A 25,700-nucleotide genomic window follows, 5' to 3' on the forward strand; every position below is an offset into this window, starting at 1 on the left:
GGGCTTCACATTCTTTAATTATAAGGAAATGTCTCCTTGGTCCAGACTTTAAACATCTATTATCATGGCTAAAATAAGCTCTTCAAAAGTTGCCACCCAATTGTAAATCTTAATATGACAAAAGTAAGGTATTATTTAATGCCTATGTTGCAATAATATTAATTGATTATGATTAATTGATTATGTACCACTAAGTTAGTGTCAGTTCTTAGCCACCATATAGATAGATTTTCTCCATGATGATCTATCCCTCCATGATGATTTGACTCTTCAGCATTTCCAATGGTGCATTACTATAACTGAGTCTATCCACCTTGTTGTTGATTGTCCTCTTTCCTTTCTTTTCATCATTCCTAGTATTAGAACCTTCTTCAGACAGCTAGGTCTTTGCATAATGCATCCAAAGTTCTAATTTGAGCCTGAATAATATCCATTTCCTCTAACTAATTTTAATACGAATTTAAATCAAGCTTATCTTTTCTTCCATCTTTGTTGTGGTCCGCCAGCAGCCTGTGGAGCTGGCAGCAGAGTCAGACAGTGAGGAGGCTGGAGAGGAACACGGGCCAGTCCTGGAGTCTGAGTAAGGCTCGGACGAGGGTTCTGCGTCAGGGGCAGAGATGGGGCCAGGGCCATCTGGGAGTTATGTGCGGACTCCGGTGCCTCCAGAGTTGGACATCAGAGAGGCAGAGGAACAGGGGGAGCCTGTTTTGTGCATGTGCAGAGCTGCCAGAAGGCAAGAACAGTTAAAACAAAAGGGGAAACTCGGGAGTAAGGCTTGGAGATGATGGCCCCTCCCATAAGACATAAAGGAAGAGGAAAGGCATAGGGCCTTTGCAGGAAGCAACGTTGTGGATGGTGTCAGTTTGTACTTTGAAGCTCCGTTTTTGACTCTGTGTTTCTGTGTGGTGTTGCCAAGGAAATTGCCGATTAGGTCTTTGGCAGCATGTCAAAGAAGATAAAGGAAACCTAGGTCAGAACGATTTTCTTCATCCTGCTTCTGTCTAATTTTTTTTACTTTGCTAAAGAAGACCTTATCAGGCAGCAAATATTGCTGGAAGAAAACAGTCCTCTTCAAATGACAGAGACAAGCCTGTTACCTTCAAAGAGACATTTCATGCAGATGTAGATCTTAATGTCCAAAGAGGCAAATAACCTGAAAAGGGATTTTATAAGGGCTTTGATCTGGCTGGCAGTCAGCAATCCTCACGGTATTATACAGAACAGAAGTTAGAAATAAATTTCCATTTTGTCTTCAGGTTTGCTATATTTTTAAATGGGGACATATGTGGAACATGAATGAAAACGAGGACAGGGAAAGAGAAAGAGAGACATTAACTGTTTTCCATTTTTATACATATCTGTGTAAAAGAAGTTAAGTTTTCAAGAGTAATTTTGCACTACATCTCAGTTAAACGTCCATAGGATTGCATAGAGACATAAATGCATGCCCATCATGCTACTCATTTTGGGCTAAATAGTCCTATGTAAAACACAAAAATGGAGTAGGAAATGGTAAGCCAAATAAAGATATGCTGTAAGAAAAAGAAGAGGAAACAAAGTTAAAGCTAGTGAAACTACTGGCTATTGCTGAGCACATTGTAAGCCGCCCTGAGTCTTCGGAGAAGGGCGGCATATAAATCAAATTAAAAAAAAAAAAAAGACACTATATACTTCTTTATATGTTTTTCTCCTTACAGCCTCTCCTTCTTCCACCTTGTTCAAAATCATCTTGCTTTGCCTTTTCTACTTTAAACCTCTCTCCTTACATATCTATAATTTGTATTAAAAGCAGGGGTAAAATCCAGCAGGTTCTGACAGGTTCTGGAAATCCAGAAATCCAGAAATCCAGCAGGTAGCTGAAATTTTGAGCAGTTTGGAGAACCAGTAGCAGAAATTTTGAGTATTTGGTAGCAAATATCACCTCTGGCTGGCCCCAGAGTGAGGTGGGAATGGAGGTTTTGCAATATCCTTCCCCCAGGAGTGGGGAGGGAATGTTGATTTGCAGTATCCTTCCCCTGCCACACCCACCAAGCCACGCCCACCAAGCCACACCCACAGAACTGGTAGTAAAAAAAATTGGATTTCACCACTGATTAAAAGTATTTACGTAATTAAAAGATAAACAAGATATGAGGGGAAAGGAATGTTTCAATCCATAAACACCATAATAAATATAATGCTTCTTAAGGGCTATAGTTGTCTTTACAGTAACAGACTAATAGGGTCATTTCTCCGAAAAATGTTACAATGGATTAAATGAATATCGTATTCACTTGCGTGGGAAAAGTAAAATTGAATTGGCAGTGTCTCCATTTGTGTGTCTGTGTGTATGTTCATACATTTCAGTTTCCTTTTAATTCCATCTGATGGTTATACAGAGATTCAGCCCAAATCTGATAGCCTGAATGTTTATGATTTCTCTACCTAACCCAGAGAATTTCAAGATTGGTGTCTGAATTATGTATAAGACAGTGGTGGGTTCCTCCTGGTTCCACCAAGCCGGTAGCGATGACGATATGATGTCACTGAACCGGTTCTGCCCCCCGCCCCCCGTGTTATTCTTACCTTTTATTTGGTCCCACCCCCAATCTATTGCTGCCTCCTGAGTCCCAGCTGATGGCTAGAGGGGAAAAAAACTGTTTAAACTCTTGCCGCAGGGCTTCAAAGGGCCGTCCTACAGCTGATCAGTGTTAAAAGCAAACAAATGAGTAGACTGGTGCCTGCAAAAATACATGAGTAGATCAGTGCCTGAAAAACTGATGTGTGTGTGTGTGTGTGTGCATGTGTTGTGTAAGCATACACACATAGATATATCTGTATTATATCTAGATGTATATTTGCCTTTCCCAGTCTACACATGCAACTTCTACATAAAGTGGATTTTTTTTATTAAAAAGAAGTATACAGATATTCCTCCACTTACAACAGTGACTGTTCAAAGTTATAACGGCACTGAAAAAAGTGATTTATGACCGTTTTTCACACTTACGACCCTTGCAGCATCCCCAAGGTCACATGATCAAAATTCAGATGTTTGGTAATTGTTTAATATTGTATTTATGATGTCCCGCAGTCTTGTGATCACGTTTTGCAACCTTCTGACAACCAAAGTCAACGGAGAAGCCAGTTTCATTTAACAACTGTGGCAAGAAAGGTCCTAAAATGGGGCAAAACTTACTTAACAACTGTCTCACTTAGCAACAGAACTTTTGTAATTATCAGGCAAGGGCATTAAAGGCTTTCTCTTACATTAAGAGAAAGAGCTTTGTGCACGTCTGAAATGATATGGTCGATGGCTAAGTTCATACATCATGCTAAGCTGTAAGGTTTGGTTCTGGCTTACAACATATACAAACAAATTTTATTATGGTCAATGACCACAACCTGTGAACCCATTCACCTTGGTTTATCCATCAGGCTTTATGTACAAACCAGGTTATTATATACCGCAAAACAAATTAGAGTGAAAATAAATTATCATTAAACATAGTGCATAAACTAAGACATTCCTAAAACGTGGATTTTTCTGTTATCCAAGCAGCACTATCCATATGGAAGAAATGTATGGGAACCACCGCAGTTTGCAGAACTACAAAATTATTTAGGGGAACCTTCCAAACTGCTGATGGAGCATACTTTGTAGGATGGAATAACAACATTTGCTGATTTAGTCCCCAACCACAAGTAAGTCTTTAAGACAGACATCCTGCATAGAAGAATTCCCCTTAGTTACTACATATCTGATGCTCATTACAAAGGCTCTATATTTTTGTGTCTGGTGCAAAAAAAAAAAAAAAAAAAAAGCCCTTTTAATGTTTAATAGTTGAAGTAAGTTTATGTCACATTTCAATTAGAATTCAATTTAATGAATGACATTTTCTGCATTTTGGTCTGAACATGTCTTCTATTTTTTATGATAAAACTTACTGTTTATTGAATTTGCTTTTGCATCAGTTCTGACCAGGAGTGGGCTGCTACAGGTTCGCCCGGGTTCGGAAGAATCCGTAGCTAATGTTATGGCCAGTTCGAAGAACCTCCAAATCCCACCCCTGGCTGGCCTCGCCCTGCCCACCCCACCCTCCCAGAAGTCTCCATGCAGCCCGTTTTGGATGCGAGGTAAGTGCAGGGCCTGTGCGGAGGCTCGAGGAGGGGGAGAAATGGGCCTCCTGTAAGTTCCTGAAGTCCGAAAACAGGCCCATTTCCAGCCTCTGGAGGGCCTCCAGACCCGGGGGAGGCAGTTTTCGCCCACCCAGAGTCTTGAGGAAAGTCTCCGGAGCCCAGGGAAGGCAAAAACGCCCCCCCCACCACCATGGTGCAGGAGGCTGACTAGGCCATGCCCACCATGGCCATACCCACCCAGCAACCGGGCAGAGAACCCATTGCTGAAATTTTTGAAGCCCATCCCTGGTTCTGACCAATATGTTTTTAGTATTATGGTCCTCAAAATATCAGCTTGAAATTTCAGGAGATATGATTACTTTGATGGTCCAACCAGTAGGTGCAAAGTAGTGTTTGTTTCACTAGGTGTTCTTCAAATCACTTTACACAGCTACGTTTTAAGGATAAAGGCTCATTTCCATATAACAATCTTTCCATTTGCCATAGATGCCTATAAAACCTATGTGAGATTAATCAGCATCGTATCAGTAAAAAAATGATGTTGAAGAATATGTAAATCTGTTACAGCAAAAAGTAGTTGTCAACATCACCAGGTAAGTGCAAACTTTGTCAACACCAGTATTCTACATCATTTGAGAACCATCATGAGTTATGTTTATTCCACCTAAGCATCTATATAAAGGTAAAGGTGCCCCATGTACATATATGTGTTAGTTGTTCCTGACTCTAGGGGGTGGTGCTCATCTCCAGTTCAAAGCCGAAGAGCCAGCGCTGTCCGAAGACATCTCCGTGGTCATGTGGCTAGCATGACTAAACGCCAAAGGCGCACGGAACACTGGTACCTTCCTAGCAAAGGTGGTCCCTATTTTTCTACTTGCATTTTTTATGGGCTTTCGAACTGCTAGGTTGGCAGAAGCTGGGACAAGTAATGGGAGCTCATCCTGTTATGCGGCACTAGGGATTTGAACCGCTGAATTGCCAACCTTTCGATCGACAAGCTCAGCGTCTTAGCTATATGGATAGAAAAATGTTACTCCTGGAAGGGCGCTAATAATATAATTTATTTTCCTTTTGTATAATATGAAGATATAGGAATCTTCATTGCTCAGAAAGGGGGATAATGAATACTGGATCACCCTTTTTTTGTACTTTCCTCTTGGTCAACTGGAGAGGAAGAGGCATTGATTTGCTCCCTACAACTTTTCAGTCTTAGAGGTCAGCAGAAATTAAGAAAGTTATAGGTCAATTGTTTATGTGGAAGCTAAGCAGAGGTGGTATTCAGCTGGTTCGGACCAGTTCACCCGAACCAGTAGCGGAAATCACGGGTGGGCCCACCCCCCCCCGGCTCCATGCCATCCTATTTAGGCACGTTTTTGAGGCCAGGCACATGCGCGGAAGGCAGGCGTACGAGCAAAGCGCGTGCACGGAAGGCCAGATGCATGTGCAGAAGGCAGGCGTGCATGCGAACCGGGGACACACGTGCATGAAGTGAGCGTGTGCGCGTGGGGTGAACCGGTAGTATGATAATCTGAAACCCACCGCTGAAGCTAAGGATAAAAACACTTGAAAGCATTTCTGTTCAGGCTTCAAAGACCAGAGCCTGGTTCAATAGATTTGAAGCATTATCCTTTTTAATAATGATTAAAAACAACTCTACTACAGCCTATATCAGGTTGTAAAAACAAAACAAAACAAAACAAAACAAAAACCCCTCCCTTTATTACTATTTTTATTTAATTTGTTTATTAAATGTATATGCTCTCTGATAGGGTAACTCTCTTATAGTAATTTCTTTCCAGAATGATGCATTTCCACCCCTTTCCTCTTCCTTTTTTCAGAAAAAAAATTAAAATTTAATTCTATGAATGGGAGAAACTAAAGCATTTCCTTAATGTCTTTATTGAAATGAATGGACATCAGGATGCTTCCCATCGGCTTGGGCTTGGCTATTTTCCTACAACTGCTCTCTGTCATGCCACAGAGTCCCTCCTGAAACCTTTCAATGTACTGACTTCAACAGTTTCTCACTCAAGGATATTGTTAAAAATCCGCGATGGAGTGGCTTTGGAGTTTTACATAGTTTAAAACAGTTATTTTCATTTGTTTTCAACAAAAGTGTCCATTTTACCCAGATGGTTGCCCTCTCGGTAACATTAAGGAACTTCCTTTTTTCTCACTGCTTTTGTCTACGTAAAGGCACTCTTTATTCATCAACCAAGACTGTAATATACCACATCTTTTATTTGCAAAGAAATCCCCAAATGGAATACTTCCCTAAAACTGTCTACTTAATACAACCCCTCTACTGATTGACTCCTGTGACTGTTAGCAATTCCTGTTCCATTAAAGCAGGTATTTCTTAGTAAGCTGCTTTAAAAAAAAAAAATCCACTCCTTTAGCTTCAGACGTATTTTGGCTTCCTTCTAGAAGTCTCCGGGTGAGTGCGTGGAAAGAAATTGACAGGTATGTACAAGACTGATTCCAGTTAGAGGAAAAATATATTTTAGTGGTTATAACCAAAGGCTGCAATAACAGTGAATGATTGGGACCAAATTATCGCCTATTAGTCTGAGACCAGCTCCATCATCTCAGCCAGGATGGGCAAAATGACAAGGAAATATGATAATTATAATTTACTGCACCTGGAGGAGACCAATTTAACAGTAACAGAGTTGGACGGGACCTTGGAGGTCATCAAGTCCAATCCCCTGCTCACGCAGGAGACCTGTACTAGGGATTCGAACCGCCAAATTGCCGACTTTTCTGATCGACAAGCTCAAGTGTCTTAGCCACTGAGCCACCCAGTCAGGCAATTTGTTAGCTGCCTTCTACCTATTCTTTTAATGATGGGATTCATTTAAAAGGGTAGTTAGTTCCAAATACATGGCATTCCTTGGGATAATAATGGCACAGGTATTAACTGTGGCTCATTACAAATATTTAATTAACTTTATTTAATTAATTCAATTTATATGCCGCCCCTCTCCAAAGACTCAGCATGTGCTACTGTCCCAATGTAAAGGGACAGCAAGAAGTTGTATGTCAATGCCAGTAGTTACACAAGCTCTTAACAATTGCCTCAATATACCAGAAGTTGAAGCTAGAGCTGATTTTCCAGGTATTCATCTGTCAAACTTGTCTCCTGTAACCTGAACAGCTAAAGGCTTAGCTCCGAATAAAAATTAACACAAGGCTCTTGTTTGCGGGAACAAAGCATTAACTGCTGGTATCTTTAAATTCAGTTTGATATAAGCAGAGAAAATTACTTGTGTCCTAGAGGAATAATCTGAATGCAACTTATTTGATGGATCTTGTTTTAGAGGCAATTGTTTGAACAATGTTGCATTTAATATTATTTTATTTTATTTGGAGGAACTTCTAGAGAACTTCAATCACAAGACTCTGGTAACAAACATTAGTTTATGAATTATGGTCACAACTTAATGGAACACTAAAGGTATGAAAGCTTAGGGCTGTTCGTTCTTCAAAAATGATTTGAAAGGACTACTTTGGACTCCACAATAACATAGCATCCTTCTGCTCCTCATCAATTCTGCCTCTTGTTTATTAGACTTCTGTGCAAGCTTGAAAACATGATACTGCTGTTTTATATCGACAGCCTTTGAAAACAATGATATCTTGTTAATGCAACTCTTAAAGCATCTTTCTTCAGTTTCAGAAGGAAATTAATGATTTAATGAATAACAAAGTACCGAAAATGACTTCCAAGTCATATTTGAAATGTGTACCATCTTTCTAGTACCATCTCAAGGGTGTTAGATGTGTGTTTGTGAGACGGGTGTAAAAATGTCAAGATGGCAATTGCAATCTTGACCTTTTTCAAAAATCTTCTTCCCCCTCTGGATATCCTGATGGTTGTACAAGAACACCATGCTCTTCCTTCAGAGGGTGAATTACAGCTGCTTTTCAAAACTTTTAATATTTGCAAAGCATTTTAGAGCAGTTCAAAACCCCACAAGGAGTTCACCGCATATTTATCCCAACTGCGGCCATGAAATCAAAATGTATTTATAATATCATATTTCATTATTTCATTCCTTTCAGTCATCAATTTAAATAGAATCTACAGAATTCCAGATATGGTTCTGTATATGCTCTTTTTATTTTTTATTTTTTATTTTTTATTTTCTTTTGCCTTTGTAAGTATGTGGTTGAAAACCTAAGAGTTTTTTTTAACCTGTTTCAAAGGACAGACACCAAATACAGAAAGCGTATGTGTCTATCCAAATATGGATAGATACTATAGCACTGCATCAATTGAAAAGTTGGTGGGGGGAAAATAACACGATGCTCAAATGATGCCGTATTTTTAAAATATTTATGTTTAACTCTGTAGTGCAAAGATTTTCTTTTTATTTCAAATACAAAGATTAAATAATTCTAGTGTACGTATATCTATAGAGACAAATGGTTACATACCACAAGAACTAAAAATGTAACAAAGTAAATAAGTAATTAACAGGCTAATCATTTGCTAATATTAATCCTTTCTGATCCTTGAGTCTTCACTCTGTTTTGACTAATTTGAACCACCAGCTTCTTAACAGTTTATGTTGCCAAAAAGTGCTTTGGGAAATACACTAATGAATAAGTTCACAGCCTGAATTTTTAATAAGCGCCCCTAATATTAGGAGCTCAGTCTAAGTTCACAATGTATTATTTCGGTATGACATCTGGGCAAATGAAGCACTACTATCATAAATTATGCTGTTTGATCTCTCACACAGACTTGAAGATTTGATTTGGGATTTTAAAATGGTAAGTACAATTTCTTAATGTCTTGTTTGAGGGCAATTACCCATTTCTATCTAAGAATCATTTATAAAGGAGCATGAGTTAAAACCAGAACAACTCACATTTAGATCTACCCACACCCATGGAATCTCAATGGGTGATCTGGACCAGTAATTTACTATTTCCCAGCCCGAAAACGTTTTTAAGTATCGGAAAACACGAGAGAATATTACACTTGTCATCTCAAGGTCCAAAGGAAAAAAGTGGAATATTAATCCAATAGCAACTAATAAATATATGTCTGCCTAACTGGCATACATACCAAGTTGGTTTTATAACTGGACTAATACTAGATAGGCAAGTAAATATTAGTTATAAAATGAATGGAGAATAAGAAGGACAGATTGTAATGATAAAAGATGTCCTGTAGTTAAATGGCTAGTTAAATCTATGGTACATTTCAGTTTTCCAAACATTACTCTTTGTTCATTTTCGGTAGCCAATCAGTGGTGGGATTCAGCCAGTTCGCACCACTTCGGGAGAACCGGTTGTTAACTTTCTGAGCAGTTTGGCGAACTGTTTGTTGGAAGAAATCATTAGGGCAGAGAACTGGTTGTTAAATTATTTGAATCCCACCACTGTAGCCAATGTACTTGAAGTCCAACCTGGGGCTTCATGCATTTTCACTAGTGGGAACACACACTTTGTGTCTTTATGAGCTATGTAAAAGTAATGCAAAACGGAATGGGACAACTCGCCACTGTCAACTCCCTGCTGCCAATTCGTGGTGGCCAAATCACAATTCACTGCTGGAAAATTTGTTGCCGGACAATTCAACCATTTCATTATTTAAAATAATTTTTAAAATATTTCAATTTTTGTCATTCTCATTTCATTTTGTCCCTCCTTTTGCACCCTTTCCTTATTGATCCTATTTCACATTTTTTTTGTTTTGTTATTATGCAACTTTTATCCTACGGCGAGTTGTCCCATGGTGAATTGGCTATAGCTCTTTTCCAGGGAAATCTATGTCAGAAAAACCAGGGCCAGTGTTAATGAGCTTAGCATCCATATATTTCTGTTAGCAGTTCACTGGACATATATAAGAATGAGCTCTGAGTGTTTACTGGTTATGCATCAAGAAATAGTTTTGAAAGGAGATTCATTCACAGTCTGCAAGAACAAAAGCTCCTTTTAACACACTGAGTAGATAGTGAATATCTGCTTTAACCTTATCATTGGGCAGAAAATAGGATTGGAGAATGATGGTTTCCAAAAGCTTACCGTATTTTTCGGAGTATAAGACGCACCGGAGTATAAGACGCAGCTTAGTTTTTGGGGAGGAAAATAGGAAAAAAAAAATCTGCTCTACCAGGTATTCATCTGGCTAGTGTCCTTAGTCTGGTCAGCTTCAGCACATTAATTGGCTGGTTTTTTATCCCCTGCTTGGGGATAAAAAACAGCTTCTAAGGCACAGCTGAGAGGAAGCAGCAATGAGAAAAGCAGGCAAAGCACGGGGGGAGATCGCTTCACTCGGCTAGCACATAGTTAGGGCTGAAAAAAAGCTTCTAAAGAACATCTGAGAGTCGGAGCAAAGCATGGAGATCGCTTCACTTGCTAGCGCCTTGTTAAAGCACAGTGGAGAGTCGAGGGAGCAGGCAAAGCTGGGAAGATCACTCGCTAGTGCCTCGTTAGCACCTCGTTAGGGCTGAAAAAAAGTTTTGAAAAAGCTTCATACGGAGTATAAAACGCACCCAAATTTTCAGCCTTTTTTACGGGGGAAAAAGGTACGTCTTATACTCTGAAAAATATGGTAGTTATATCGATCTATTGGTCATGTGGTTCAATTTTTTTAGCCAGACTATTTGGGACTGCAACTCCCAGAATTCCTTTACTCACCCACCAAGAGGGCATCCAAAATAGCTGAACCAACATTGCTAATGTATACTGTATGGTGTACATTACATTACTCTTTTAATTGGATCTTGACTCAGGGAAGAGCAAGGGGGGGCGGGCTAAATCTTCCCTTTACGAAGGCTCAGAGTTTGTGTTCCAATGTCCCATTTAATTATCCTGGCTTTTGCTTCATTTCCATTGCCCAGAGGCAAACCAAAGCAAACCAATGTTTATGGTTGCAGAGTTTTGCAGGCCAAGATTTATTTGGACAAGCTCTTGAAGATGCCTTGGAGGTGTTACAGCAACATTCTGATGGCACCAATAATTATATACCAGGTAAAAATGAAACAGCAAGGTCAATTCACTGTTTTATTACGATTAGTTTCTACATTTCTGGATGAATGTGTATGGATATTTATAGAGGTTTGCACAAATATAATTTTAAAAAATCTAATACATTCAACATAAAAATACTTGATAAATTACATTAAGGGCAAAGAGGTATAGAGAGAGCTATTATGCAGTGAATCCTTCTTTTTAATCAGTTTATTGTCTTTTTATTGTGCCATTCCTCCACGATTCTCAGCCTAATGCTTTAACCATTACATAATACAAATCTCCATTTACAACAAACTGCCATAATCAGCTATGGATTATATATATAAACAGGACATGCATACACTTCAGCCCTGAGATATAAAAATACCCTTATGATAGACAGACGATCTCCAGAGTGGTATGAACCAGTGGTGAAATCCAATTTTTTTTTACTACTGGTTCTGTGGGTGTGGCTTGGTGGGCGTGGTGTGGCTTAGTGGGCATGGCTTGGTAGGCGTGGCAAAATCTCCATTCCCACCCCACTCCAGGGGGAATTGCAAAACCTCCATTCCCACCCCACTCTGGGGCCAGCCAGAGGTGGTATTTGCTGGTTCTCTGAATTATTCAAAATTTCCGCTACCGGTTCTCCAGAATCTGTCAGAACCTGCTGGATTTCACCCTGCTATGAATATTTGCTAGAGCTGAATGTTTGCCCTTGCGTTATCCACTACTTAAAAGATTTGGGACATTTACTCTATATATCAAAAGTATCCCACTGCAAGAGATTCAAGGGGCTACTATAGGGGAAGAGCAGGCAGACCCTGGGGGTGGACTCAAGAGAGAACTCAGCCTAGAATTGTTACATGTCCACAAATGCTCCAAGCTCAGCCCCTCTTTAATTCTGTTAACCCCTATCTAGGGCTGACGGTTAGTTGACCAGATACTTGTGTATAGGCTTGAGCAATAAATCTTCTGAATTGGAACATACATGTGATTCAGATTCATGCCTGACGACTACAGAAAGGAAAGATGCTTCTGTTATGGTCCATTCATGGTAGAACAATTTACTACCAGAGATGAGGCTCAATCTGACCATGTTAACCTCTCACAAGCAGGTTCAAACAAAACTCTGGTTACAGTGAAATGGGTGCTTTATTGGAAGACCTAGCCAGGATCCTGGACAGGGTCTATCTATGTCAGGGTGTCAAATTCAAGACCCACTGGCTGGATCCGGTCCACAGGGTGCTTAGATCTGGCCCATGGGGCTGCCGTGAAAACAGCAAAGGACCGGCCCGCGGTGCCTCTGCCAGTGAAAACAGAGCTCGGGAGCTTGATGTCAACTTGCAAATCATCCCTGGCCGGCTCTTGAGTTGCCATAGGCCAGGGGGGATGGGAAACCAGTGAAATGGCACAGCAGCCAAAGACAGATGCACATTCCACGCTTATCTCTCTCAAGGCTGCATCCCAGGGTTACCTACAGCATCTAAGGGGAGTGACCTCTACAACCGGTGAAATTGCTCCATTGGCAAATGTGATTAATGACACACCCTGGGGGGAGGGGTCACAATTGGAGTGTAAATTATGTAGGGTCAGAGCTGGCTTCACTTGGAAATGTGCCAACATTAAGGTCCTAATAAATAACTGGATTTCTTTTGAAGCTTGACTCGAGACTCATGATTTAATTAGGGCATCCGTCGGAACCCTGACACTTGTTTTCGCTGGCAGAGCGCTCGGGCCACCACATGCACCCCCTGACACGAGTGACGTTGAATTGGCCATGCCCACCCTGTCCCCCAAGGTCAAACACAACCCTGATGTGGCCCTCAATGAAATTGAGTTTGACACCCCTGATCTATGTGGTCACTCAGAGACAGCACTGACTTGGTAGCACAAGGTCAGTCAGTCGGTCAGTCAGTCAGTAATAGACATTAGACTTGTAGACTACCCAATGTCACATGATTGTGAGAGCTTAAACATCTAATAACTTAACAAATAGACTCAAGGGACATAGTCCTATGTGAATGGGGCTGGACTTAGTTGCTTGGGGTCAGGAATGTTAAGGGGTATAAGAAGTGAATTAGGCTTCAGTTTCTATAAGGTGCCATTTTGCCCCATAATCTTCCCAGGTTCCCTAAATACGTCAAAAAGTCAATTTTTTAAAAACCTCAACCAAGGGGGGTTCAGAATTGTAAAAATAACGCTTGAAGACCACACTTTTTCCAATCATGCCCACATGAATATAACCATGGTGAAAAACAGAATGGAATTATTGCAAAACAGCCTACCCTAATGCCCTAATCTGCCCTGCTTCTGTGCAAATTAGACATTAACCTATATCTGGATCCTGGCTTGCTGTTAATCATGATGTATTGGGCAAGGAACATCTGTCTATCCTCAGATTTGAATTGTCCACATAGGTAAAATAAAATGATTCTCACAAATGTGTTTTACTCATGTGATTGAGAAAAAAATGTAACTGATCTTAAAACAGGATTCCAGTCTATTGATTATTCTGATTTCCTTTCCTTCTCACATGTTCTGGTCCATTTTTTTTTCCTTAGGCGATTATAAAAACTATCTGACTTGCCATCACAATCTTTTCCAAACAAATACGAATAACTTGCCCGAGTCTTTCATTGGAGAAACAACGTATAACTGGAATAATACAACAGTAAGTGAAACATTAACATGTACAAGGGATTAATAATTTAATTTAATTTAATTAATTTAATTTTTTTAAGCTTTGTATTGCTTTGACATCTACAGCTTAAGTTTGAAGAATATCGCCACTCTGTTTGGTATTTAGAAATTTATGGGAGTGATGGGAAATTTATCATTAGTGATGACAAGAGGAGAATTACCAAGAATGTAACCTTATAAATCTTATTCTGATAATAAATCTTATTGCACTCTGTAGAAGCTACTTCTCTGTTAATATACCTAAAAGTTCAGTATGGTCCTAATTAAGGGACTATAAAAAGTCTCTTATCATAAGAAGTCATGTTAATTTATTGTGTAAATGGGGGCTCAAATTTATCCTTGAACAGCCTGAAGGTAAATTTCTTCTATATATCAGTAAAAGCGTTGCTTATAAGCACCATATTGTGCTTATAAGATTGCTCATAAAACCTGAGTATTATTGATCCAGGCATAGAACCATGAAAGGAACAGAAACAAGTTTTAATCCTTACTTTCAACCAACATGTATCTTGCAAATAGTTGAATCCTATGAATTATGATTAAAAATACATTTTGGGAAGATTTGAAAAAAAATAAGAGAGAAGCCACAATCCCCAGGCAATCTGACCATATACAATTATGATATTATCCATTCAGTCATATCCATCTCTTGGAGGTCTGCTTGGGGGTTTCTGGTTCTTACCCTGTTTCCCCAAAAATAAGACATCCCCTGATAATAAGCCCAATCGGGCTTTTGAGCACATGCGCTAAAATAAGCCTCCCCCGAAAATAATCCCTCCCCAAAAATATTTAAACGCAGAGCTGGAAATCAGGTAAGATGGCAAGAGGAGCCCCATCTTGCTCCATGCGCCCCAAAATAATAAGACCTCCCCAAAAATAAGGCCAAGTGCTTATTTCAGGGTTCAAAAAATATAAGACAGGGTCTTATTTTTGGGGAAACATGGTATACTGTACATTATTTTTTGTTAGTAGTTTCTTCCCTTTGCTTCCTCAACCTTTCTGATTTTGTTCTTGTTTCTATGCATGATGTAGAATGTTCTATCCAAACACTACTGTTACCTTTCTCCCAAATGACAAGAAATAGATCATTATTAACCAGGGGCATTCACAGGGTAGAACAGGTGATATCACTTCATTTGATGATGTCAAATGCATTGGGCATTCATTGTGGCTTCTACTGGCTGCCTAGTTTACCATATTTGTTACCTGTTGGTTAATTGCCGAAATGTTATGTTTCTTCCCATTGTAATTGCCCGCTTTTGCAAGAATGACATCGACTTGTATTCTGGAGCTAGCTATTGTACCCTGCAGACTGTTCCAGAAAATGAAAAGATGTATGCCACAGCCCTCCAGCAAAAAACCAACAGAGGTTTGTAAAAATCTTGATTTCGACATGTACATAGTTCTGATTCTGAGTTATTCTTATGACAATGTTGGTGTACACACTTTTCTTTTTGTACTGAATTCAGTGGCACCAAGAACATATATTAATGTTTTCAGACCTGTAATTTGTACTACTGCATGTCTGCATGACATATCTGACAATTAAGAAGTGTCAGAAATGTAAATAATTATGTAGAATTTTGATTGTCTGGAAGATCGATACAGTTTTTCCTATTCATGTATACAGTATATGCATTCAGATATCACTCTAAATCATGTCTAGTTGTTAGTAACCCACACAGAGTCATGTAGTCATCCATAGTCACCTGGCAATGAGATGGGTGGCAAACAAATTAATTAATTAATTAATTAAATAAATAAATAAATAAAACCACCAGAGGCTGGATTGGGACATTATAGTCACTAAGTCATAAACCATGGCTTATTAATTGCAATAGTAGGTTCACCCAACACCCTACAACAAAAACCAAGAAACGTTATAACCTGTTGGGAGAGAAGCAGAGATAAAGAGCTCCATTGCAATGCTCCACCTTCCATCCTTTTGCACTGTAATCGAGGAAACCTGATCAATTCTACCCTGCCCCCCCCTCCACTCATTATGTGTTCCTTAGCACAGAAAGGACCAGAACTCAGGACTTGGCAGCTTTAGTTCAGCCATTCAATTACAAGTGGCTGCAGAATCAAAGTTCCAGATCACAGTGACAAGAAAAATGAGATTCAGTCACAGGTGGGAAGAGGGAAGAAAATGCCTCAGAACCCAGGGTAGGATTCTACCAGTTTGGACCGATTCGGGCGAACCCGTAGCTCCGACAATCAGCTGGGAGTGAACCGGTTCGCTCCGACAATCAGGTCGACCCACCCACCCACCAGCCCCTGCTCTTTACCTATCTTTATCTTCTCAGCTGATTGGTGCAGCAAAGAGGGTTGCCGCACCTCAGCTGTGTTACTCCCAAGTGGTAACACAGAAGGTTAGTATTTGTAAAACTGTGCACGCGTGCGCAGCGATCACCGAACTGGTTGTTAAACTGGTAGCATCCCACCACTGCTCACAACAGACCTAATGGACGAACTGGGGCATCTGCCTGTCCCACCAGATCCAACAGAATGACTTAGAACAGCATTTGGCAGGCTCTAATCAGCAGGCCTTTTCTGTTGTGGTACTTGCATTGTGGAAACTTCACCCCTCCCCCCCGGGATGAGGTTGGACTCATCACTCCTGAATTTCAGATCACCCACTTTTCCCAAAAACTTTGGGTTTGCTGCTTCCAGAATATCCAACAATGGGAACTCTAGGAAATCTGTATTAACATATTTAGAGGTTTACAGTTTACATCCATGGATAATTGTGCCAGATTAACAATTAATTTGTCTTTCAAGGAATTTTGGGAACTTTGGAACTGAGAAGGAGACTTGACATTCCTAACAGTACAAAATGCTTCTAATCAGTTTAAAACAAAATTGTATCTCTAATAAAACACACATTTGAGAACCCATTTTTTACTTTTAATCATATACTGCTATAATAGCCTTGCTGGATGAATTTATGGCTTGTGTGTTGCAGTGACTAAATGTACATGTCATACTAGATCAGAAACAAATAAAGCACATTAAGGCTTAGCATCATATATGAGCCCAGCTGTGGTACAATGAACTAGAAAATGGCTCATGATGCATCTAACTTACAGTTACTTCATCCAATTGCTCAATCTTAATTTTCATATTGAATCGTGCTAAGGTTTCATTTAATTCATTTTGAAATTCCAAAATAAATTGCATCATACACCCATTCCATTTATAGTCTTGTTGTTTTGTCGTTCTGGGCAGGTCGGAAAAGACTACGGCTGTTTGAATATATTCTTGAGTCTCTTCATAATCCAGATATGGCAAACTGTATCCAGTGGTTAGATAAAGCCAATGGTGTCTTCCAGTTTATTTCCAAAAACAAGGAGAAATTGGCAGAACAGTGGGGAGAACGCAAAGGAAATCGGAAAGTCATGACCTACCAGAAAATGGCCAGAGCTCTGAGGAATTATGGGAGAACAGGAGAAATAATTAAAATTCGAAGAAAGCTGACCTATCAGTTTGGTGCTGTGGTTTTGCGAAAGCTCTCTCTAGCCTGCTTTTCAGGAAAAGATGGAAATATTGACGATCAATTTGTTAAAGCTGAACAGGAGTGCCTGTATGCAGCCGACTGGCTTACTTATCAAAACTGCATAAACCAAAAAGGCTGTGATTTACAACAGGACAGCAGCCTTACAAGTTCATTCTACTGCGAAGCTTACTAGATGAAACTTTTTCCTCATGATGTCTCCCCCCCCCACATAAACTTATCTGGAATGATTAACTCACCAGAGAATGTATGCGAGCTACCAGATTCAAGCCCCTTTTAGGCTATTCTGGTGTAGTATACAAATAGATTTTGCTAGGAGTAAGCTCTGTTGAACTTCAGAGTAGGCACCTAAAGAGCTGAAATCCCTAGCTGGCACCTTGTGCTTAATTGCATCAAGTCTTACTGAATACGAGTGTTTGCTTCTGAGTAGTTGTGCATGGGTGGGACTTCACCCTCTCTCTTGGTTTATAAGGACATCTCTTTTATTTCAGTGAATTTTCTCTACTTTACAATCAGTGGTGGGATTCAGCCAGCTCGCACCACTTCGGGAGAACTGGTTGTTAACTTTCTGAGCAGTTTGGCAAACTGGTTGTTGGAAGAAATCATTAGGGCAGAGAACCAGGTGTTAAATTACTTGAATCCCACCACTGCTTACAATTGTTTTGTTTTTAGAAAGAAATTTACTGAATTTAGTCCTGCCAGATTGCTTTTAGTATTGCAGTCTTAACAATAAAAGTTAGAGGTGTAATATAAATACATGGAATAAATATATATGTGTAACAAAACACATGAACATGTTGACTTTCTGAATTTTGTTATACCTAAAATATATTAAGAATGACTAGCTTCTGTTGCCTTTACAACTTCATTTAAATCTTAAATTCTGTACTACATTTAAGTGCAGTTTTGTTTATGTTCTTTCCTGTGCTGGCTGCAAATATAAACTGAAATCTATTGCATTTCAAGGACAAATGGCTGAGGTTTTATTTCCTAAAACATGAATGCAGGAATGCAGGAGATCAAGCAGAAGGGGAGGATGACTGAGAAAGGGAGGAGAATTATTGCTATGACACTGAGTAAAAAACAACAGTATGATCCTCCCTTTCATCTAATTGCCTGTAGTTGCCATCCCTGGGATTATAGAAGGGTCAACATCTGAATTTTTTCAGCACTGGAAGTACCATCTAAAAATGTTGCCTTGGGATCCAAAGAATTATATTGCCTCTCCTGCATTTATATCAGAAATTTGAGGTTCAGAAAAGGAAAGAAATAAGAAGAGGAAAGGGAATGTGAAGGAAGAATGTTGTATACACGGATGAAATTATAATATTGTTAAAGTTGTATGACTTTCCCAGTTGAAAAGAAAGAAGATTTTTAATATCTACCATTGTCTATCTTATGGCTTAGGGTTTTAAAAAGTTCTGCAATTATATGATAAACCAGAGATTAATAATTAAAGAAGCAGTTGAGCTCATATTTAACTTCACTCATTTTTCTTCTGTTTAATAGTAAATACAAATGGCAAGATGAAATTAATTTCCTGTATCAGCATTTACCAACTTTGATTGAAGTTAATTATATATAAAAAGTGAGTTGGCATCTTTTTTAATTGCAGGTTTTAAGATGTACAGCTGAAGTCCAAAATTCAACTTCAACCTGCATCTTTTATCAAGTATAAATCATATAAGAACACAATTTTAGAATATATTTTTCACTAATAATCACTTGATCAAATTTGTCACTATCAACTGATTTACTGTAAATATGGTAGTTATTCAGTTAACACTTTATAGTTATTTAGAGCAATATTTTAAGGAAGATTATTGTGTCTATTATGTGTGATTATTTTTAAAACTTTGTAACATTCAGAAATAAATTATGTATTCCATATATATACACACATATCTGGAGGGTTTGAACATTTATTTTTATGCAAAATAACATGGATAACTGATGTTTGTCATGTCTATGGAGATTCTTAGTCATCCAGGTTGTCCCAAAGGTGCATTTTCAAAAGACAACTGGACTTTGTTTTTCCTTGAAGTTTGTCACACATCCCAGTTTTGAGATGTAGAAACACCAAAAGGGGATCTCCCACCCATTTTCGCATCTGTCTCCTATAATAAAACATGTTAATTAGAATTTACATTTATTTCATTTTTGTTCTTTCTGCACTGTTAAGCATCCTGTTGACTAAAGTTAATGAGCCTTGATTTTGGGGGAAAAATCCATCTCTCTCTCTCTCTCTCCTCCTCACCTCTCTCCCTCCCTCCCTCCTTCCCTCTCTTCCTTTCCCTCTCCCTCCCGTCCTTCCTCCCTGTGTGTTTTCTCTTCTCCAATACTTTGAAGTTTATATTCTACTAGTCTCATTGTTAATCAACCAAAAGCTGTCTGTGTCTGAATAAAATTATATTATATTATTGTCCCTAAAAGTTCAAGTTATATCGTTATGTATTATCTCAAAGAATCCTAAAAATGATAGGATGATATCAGTCTTGGTTATTCTCTTTTATTTAGTCCACAATTAATTTAATCATTGGTTGCTCAATTATCTGGGTTTACATGACACTCTAAACCATGAAATAAACCATTGAACTGGGTATGTACAATTTGCACATGAGCTGTACTATCTAAAGTATAGTGTTCTATTAAGTTAGAAGTGAATAATTTGTAAGGTGAATATTTTGACATTTAAATTGTCATATTTATTATATTTTGATATATTAATTCCACTTTTCCTTCAGGATTCTAAAACTAAAGCTCTTCTGTCACTGACATAATCTCTCCTAGATAAAGCAAAGATCTGGAATCTTCTGCATATCATTACTCCCGTCTAAAGGTTCTCCAGTTCATTGTCATCCAAATATGGTAGCATCATCTGTTACTCAGTTGATGTTTTGCTGTAGCTCCTGCTTTATGTATGTGCTATATGATCATCTCAAGAGTTTTTGCCATTAAGTAATAGCTAAATAGCCAAAATCAGGGGTAAAATGCTCCCGGTTCGGACCAGATCGGGCGATCTGGTAGTGATTGTGGCAGGTGGTTCGGAGAACCGATAGCGATGGCGGTGCAAGGCTCCACCCACTTGCCTACTTCCTGCTTTTAAAAGATAAAAAAAAGGCTCTGACAATCGCGTGTCACAGCTGTGATCATCAGAGCCTTTTTTTAACCTTTTAAAAGCATTTTTTATAACCTATTCGCCCAAATAGGTTGTAAAAAAATGCTTTAAAAAGGTTTTTTTAAAAAGTTGGCCATACTCACCCAGTCACATTACCTCCACCACCACCAAGCCACGCCCACAGAACTGGTAGTAACAAATTTTACATTTCATCACTGGCCAAAATCAATAAATGCTGAAGTGCTAGATGTAGTTGTCTCTATAACTGGATGGTGAACATTCATGAGTTTCCCTTTCAGCTTCAGAAGAAGCTTCCTTGAGTGACTCATGTTGACGAAGTACTGCAGTTGGAGAATGAACCTGTACTACTAACATTTTAGTCTTAGGGCAAGGCAAGCAGATTAGAAAATTGAGCTGGTGAGTGAGTTTCTATGAGGGAGATGGGTGATCTCTAAATATGATCAATCAATCAATCAATTCAGAGAGCAGATAATTACAATATACTTTCACTGAAACAGGACTAATGTTCATAACCCTTTTTTATACAACCCCTGGCTTACACTGTAGAAAAAAACTTTCTCACCATTTTGGGAATGAATGAATATAACAAAACATTTCAGTGCTATTGCAAAGCAGGTGAAAATCCCAGTGTTTAAGGCTGATATAACCTTACTTAGGTACCACAAGATGGTGCTGTATGTCAAACTAGTTCCTAGGCAAATCTAGTTTTCCTTTGGCCTTAGAGGGCCACAAATCATATGGATCTAATCTGCAGTTTGTTGAAAATGTACAGGAAAGGGACCACAACTGATGAAATCAACGCTGGCATTGTGGGGAATTAACTTTTTTCTTAACTTACTGGGATCCTGTGAAAATTCCTCTAAACTGGAATTTATATATGGTGGAATGGTCCATTGGGTCATTTTTTTTGGTGAGGATTTTTTTTGGTGAAAATATAGTCGGTCCTTTGCTTCCTTTTTCCGGGCTTCCTTATTTCAACTATAAAAACAGTGGTCAGTTCTGAACCAGCCTTTTTAGCTGTTCTTACCAGCAGTTAAAAGTGACAACATTTCTAATTTCTAATTTTCCCATTGACCATGGAGATTCTCAGACATCCAGGTCATCGTTTTCCCAAAGATGATTTTTTTTCAAGAGGCAACTGGACTTTCTAGTTTTTCTTTCTTTTCTTTTTTTTAATTTTAAAACCTTTATTGTTAAAAAAGAAAGTTGGACATGGTGGAACCATCTTGGCGTTATCCCTGCCATACAAAGTTAGAGTGTAACACAAATCTCTTATATATTCAATATACATTACTAATTACTAATTATATACACATATTTAACCCCTTATAAATACTTACAGTTACATAATATATTGCATATATTACATCTTCTTTCGATCTAAACACCCTTGTTCTTATCCGTTCTGACTTCCATTCCTCAAGTCTAACCATTGGTAAACCCTATTCCAAATCTCATAGTATTCTGTCTCTGCTTGATTTTTCAGTTCTAGCGTCAATCTATCACATTCTGTACAGTTGAGTATTTTCTTTGTTATTTCTCTTTTTTTAGGTACGTTTTCACTCTTCCATTGTTGGGTATAGATTATTCTCGCTGCTGTTATGATATGCAATATTAAATATGTTAATTCTTTACGTAGACCTTCTTTTATTATTCCTAATAGGAATAGTTCTGGTTTGAGTTCCAATCTCTGTCCGGTCATTTTTTCCAACCACATTAGAATCCTTTGCCAATAATCTTTTGCTTTTCTACATGTCCACCACATGTGGTAGTAGGTGCCCGGTATTTGGTCACATTTACAGCATTTAGGTGATAATTTTTTGTACATTTTGGTTAGCCTGTTGTTTTTTTTCTTTTTTGAAGAGCTGAAGAAGCGTCTGGGATGAGGAGCAAAATGTCTTCAAAGAAAAACCAGAAATCCCAATTGCCTCTTGAAAAAAAACATCTTTGGAATAATTTCCTCATTATTACAAAGCCATCTTCTTTGGTTGTCTGGACTAGAGAACAGCAGCCCATTTCTTCCTAATCAGTTAGCAACTTATACCTTAGTTTCTTTTTGTGTAGCAGCTTTGACTATTTTATGCTCATCTTCTCCCCCTCCAAAAAAAAAAAAAAAAAGATGATTGGGAATTAAACCCTGACATATCTGATGCCAATCAAGTTGAAGAAGATTAATGTAGAGCTCCAATCAGTATCAAAGGGAACCCTTCCAATTTCTTAAACACATTCATCCAAACCATAAGTTTTAATCTTTGTTTTTGAATCATAGAAATTTGAAGGATATGTTTCATCTAATGGAAGAAGTTTAGACACAGAAACTATTCTATATTTAACTATGATGCACCTGCTCTCTGGAACGAGGTTCCCACTGAAATCCTGGTGGCTCCCACCCTATTGACATTGCAGAAGGCCTTGAAGATCTGGCTCTTTGCCCAGGCCTTTGAATAGGATGGGTGGGAATGTTTTTTTTTTTCTTGTGGCTCAGTTTTGCCACCTTTGCTTTCTGCATTTTCATTTATTGTTGCATGATTCTCCTGTTTTTGTGAGAACTGCTCAAAGCTATTGTGAGTCAGGGGGTGCACAAATTGACTATATAAATAAATATACCATATTTTTCGGACTACAAGATGCTCTGGACTATAAGACGCACTTTAACTTTAGAGGAGGAAAACAAGAAAAAAAATCTGCCTCTGCCTCCATGGCCTGTTTGCTGCAGCCTGTTCGCTGCGGCCCACCAGCCACCACTGTGGCCCATTCACCACAGCCCATTGGCCGTAGCCTGTTCGCCACTGCCTCTTCACTGCTGCCCATTTGCCGCCACTGCCACCTGTTTGCCTGTTTGCCACTGTGGCGGCCTGTTTGCCGCCACCATGGCCCATTTGCTGTGGCCTGTTCGCCACCACTACTTTGCCACTACCAGTTCACTACCGCCCGTTCGCTGCTGTGACTGGGTGGCAGCAGCAATAGGCAGTGATAGGTGGCGGCAGCAGGGGCAATCCCCGCCACCTAGAACAGCTGATTGGCACCGCATCAACTCCCCTCCCCCCACTGCAATATTCACTCTATAAGACGCACAGACATCTCCACCCACTACTCAAAATTTCCGCTACCGGTTCTCCGAACTGCTCAAAATTTCCGCTACCAGTTCTCCAGAACCTGTCAGAACCTGCTGGATTTCACCCCTGGACTAGGGGTGACTGATAGCAGTATTCCAGTATTTGAGGAATACTGCCATAAAGAGGAAAGGGTCATCTTATTTTCCAAAGCACCAGAAGGAAAGACAAGAAACAATGGATGGAAACTAATCAATGAGGAAAACAATTTTCTCATTAAGGAGATACTTCCTAACAATGAGGACAACTAACAAGTGGAACAGCTTGCCTTCAGAAGTTGTAGGGGCTTCATCACTGGAGGTTTAGGGTATAGGGTCTCCTGCTTGAGCAGGGGGTTGGACAAGAAGACCTTCAAGGTCCCTTCTAGATATTCTGATTGATTGATTGATTGATTGATTGATTGATTGATTGATTGAAGCTAGCATAGCTTTTATTCTGTTGGAGGTTTTCAGCTAGAGACCAGTAGGGGGTGAAGCTTTGGCTCATCTTTCAGAAAGCCATTTACATGTGGCTATTCCAGAGAGCCTTTGGAGAAGAATTGGTGTGAGTGGTGAGCCTTTCAGTTATGGATTATTATATAATGTTTAGTTGTTCCTCAGCTACTGCAGGTGTTATCATTTCTATTGTACATTAATTATTCCTTGGGGAAAAAATCTCTTCTATGGAGAAAAATGAAAGCCGTCCATGCCGTCCTTTTCAACTGCAGTGGTATAGAAGCCCTGATAAATAAGAACTGATGTATTAACTGAAAGAAAAAAGCTATCTTGTCAAGAATGTTTGCATGAAATAATGTCTGTTGATACAGTGGATTAGAAAATTATGCTCGGTGGGACTGGACTATATTAGCAAGATGCCACCAGTGTGCAAAGTGTAAATTGATGGTGGAAAAACAAATCTCTTTGGACATTCCAGAGTCACAGAGTGCATGCCAAGGCCTAAAGAACAAAGAAGGACTTTGGGGGAGGGAGGGGGGAAGGGAGACAACTGGCTTCAATTTTCAGTGATGGAGAAGAAGACCAACTTGACACTACCATAATAGAAACTCACAGATATTAATTCATCAGGTCGAGCTGAACTGACATCAGTCATGCACAAGGCAGAGATATGAGTAGCCTTAGAGAGATTCCAAAATGTTTAAAAATACAAAAAATCTTAAATACCTCCTAAGTGAGGGGACTCTAGAAACAGATCAATGACAACTGAGCATAGTAAGGCAACACCAAACTATCCATAACAGATAGGAAGAATAGAATGTTTTAGTTAGTAGATACCATTATCTACCATGGAAAAGGGATACTGAATGAGTTATATTTACTACAACCTTTCTGCTTTTTTTTTCTTTCTTGTTTTAAAAAAATATTTAAATGGATGGTATAAACAAATTCGTAAGGTGGCAAAAGCTTTCGTCCTATGTATAAAATTATATTGTACTGAGACCACTGAATAATTCTGCAACTGACAATAGGACAACTCATTTGAAGATATCAAAAATGTATGGTAGACCATACTGTACTTCCAGACAAAGGTGCCATTTCCCAGAATTTAATATCTGAAACTCACTTTGCGTAATTCAGCCATGGACATCTGGTCCCCAAATATGTAGGTCACAACACAGGGTATGCATCAGTGGTGAAATGTAAAATTTGTTACTACTGGTTCTGTGGGCATGGCTTGGTGGTGGTGGGGTAATATGACTGAGTGGGTGTGGCCAACTTTTTTTTTTTTTTTACTTTTAAAACCATTTTTTCTGCAACCTCTTTGGCTGAAGAGGTTGTAAAAAAAATGCTTTTAAAGCCTCTGACGATCCCAGCTGACTTGCCTGATCGACAGAGGCTTTTTTTCCTTTTAAAAACATTTTTTTCTATAACTTCTTCGGCCAAACAGGTTGTAGAAAAAATGCTTTTAAAAGCCTCTGATGATCCCAGCTGAGCCACGCGATCATCAGAGGCTTTTTTTTTTTTTTTTACTTTTAAAAGCATTTTTTCGGCCAAAGAGGTTGTAGAAAAAATGCAGCTCAGCTGGGCAATGGGGGGGGCAGGGATTTTTGCTACCGGTTCTCCGAACCACCTGCCTCCATCGCTACCGGATCAGGTGATCCGGTCCGAACCAGGAGCATTTCACCCGTGGTATGCATGAATACAAATGA

At 39.1% G+C, this 25,700-nt stretch overlaps 1 protein-coding gene across 1 annotated transcript; it reads left to right on the top strand.

The window, feature by feature from the left end:
* Positions 1-6,251: 6,251 nt before the first annotated feature.
* Positions 6,252-17,477, top strand: SPIC (Spi-C transcription factor). The gene is made up of 5 exons (XM_060694826.2): positions 6,252-6,266; positions 11,013-11,106; positions 13,650-13,759; positions 15,055-15,157; positions 17,017-17,477. The coding sequence occupies exons 1-5, from the start codon at positions 6,252-6,254 to the stop codon at positions 17,475-17,477; spliced, it is 783 nt and encodes a 260-aa protein (XP_060550809.1).
* Positions 17,478-25,700: the final 8,223 nt, after the last annotated feature.

Source organism: Pantherophis guttatus, chromosome 7 (genome assembly GCF_059756535.1).
Source record: "Pantherophis guttatus breed Tessera chromosome 7, ASM5975653v1, whole genome shotgun sequence".
In the NCBI taxonomy this organism is placed as follows: Eukaryota; Metazoa; Chordata; class Lepidosauria; order Squamata; family Colubridae; genus Pantherophis; species Pantherophis guttatus.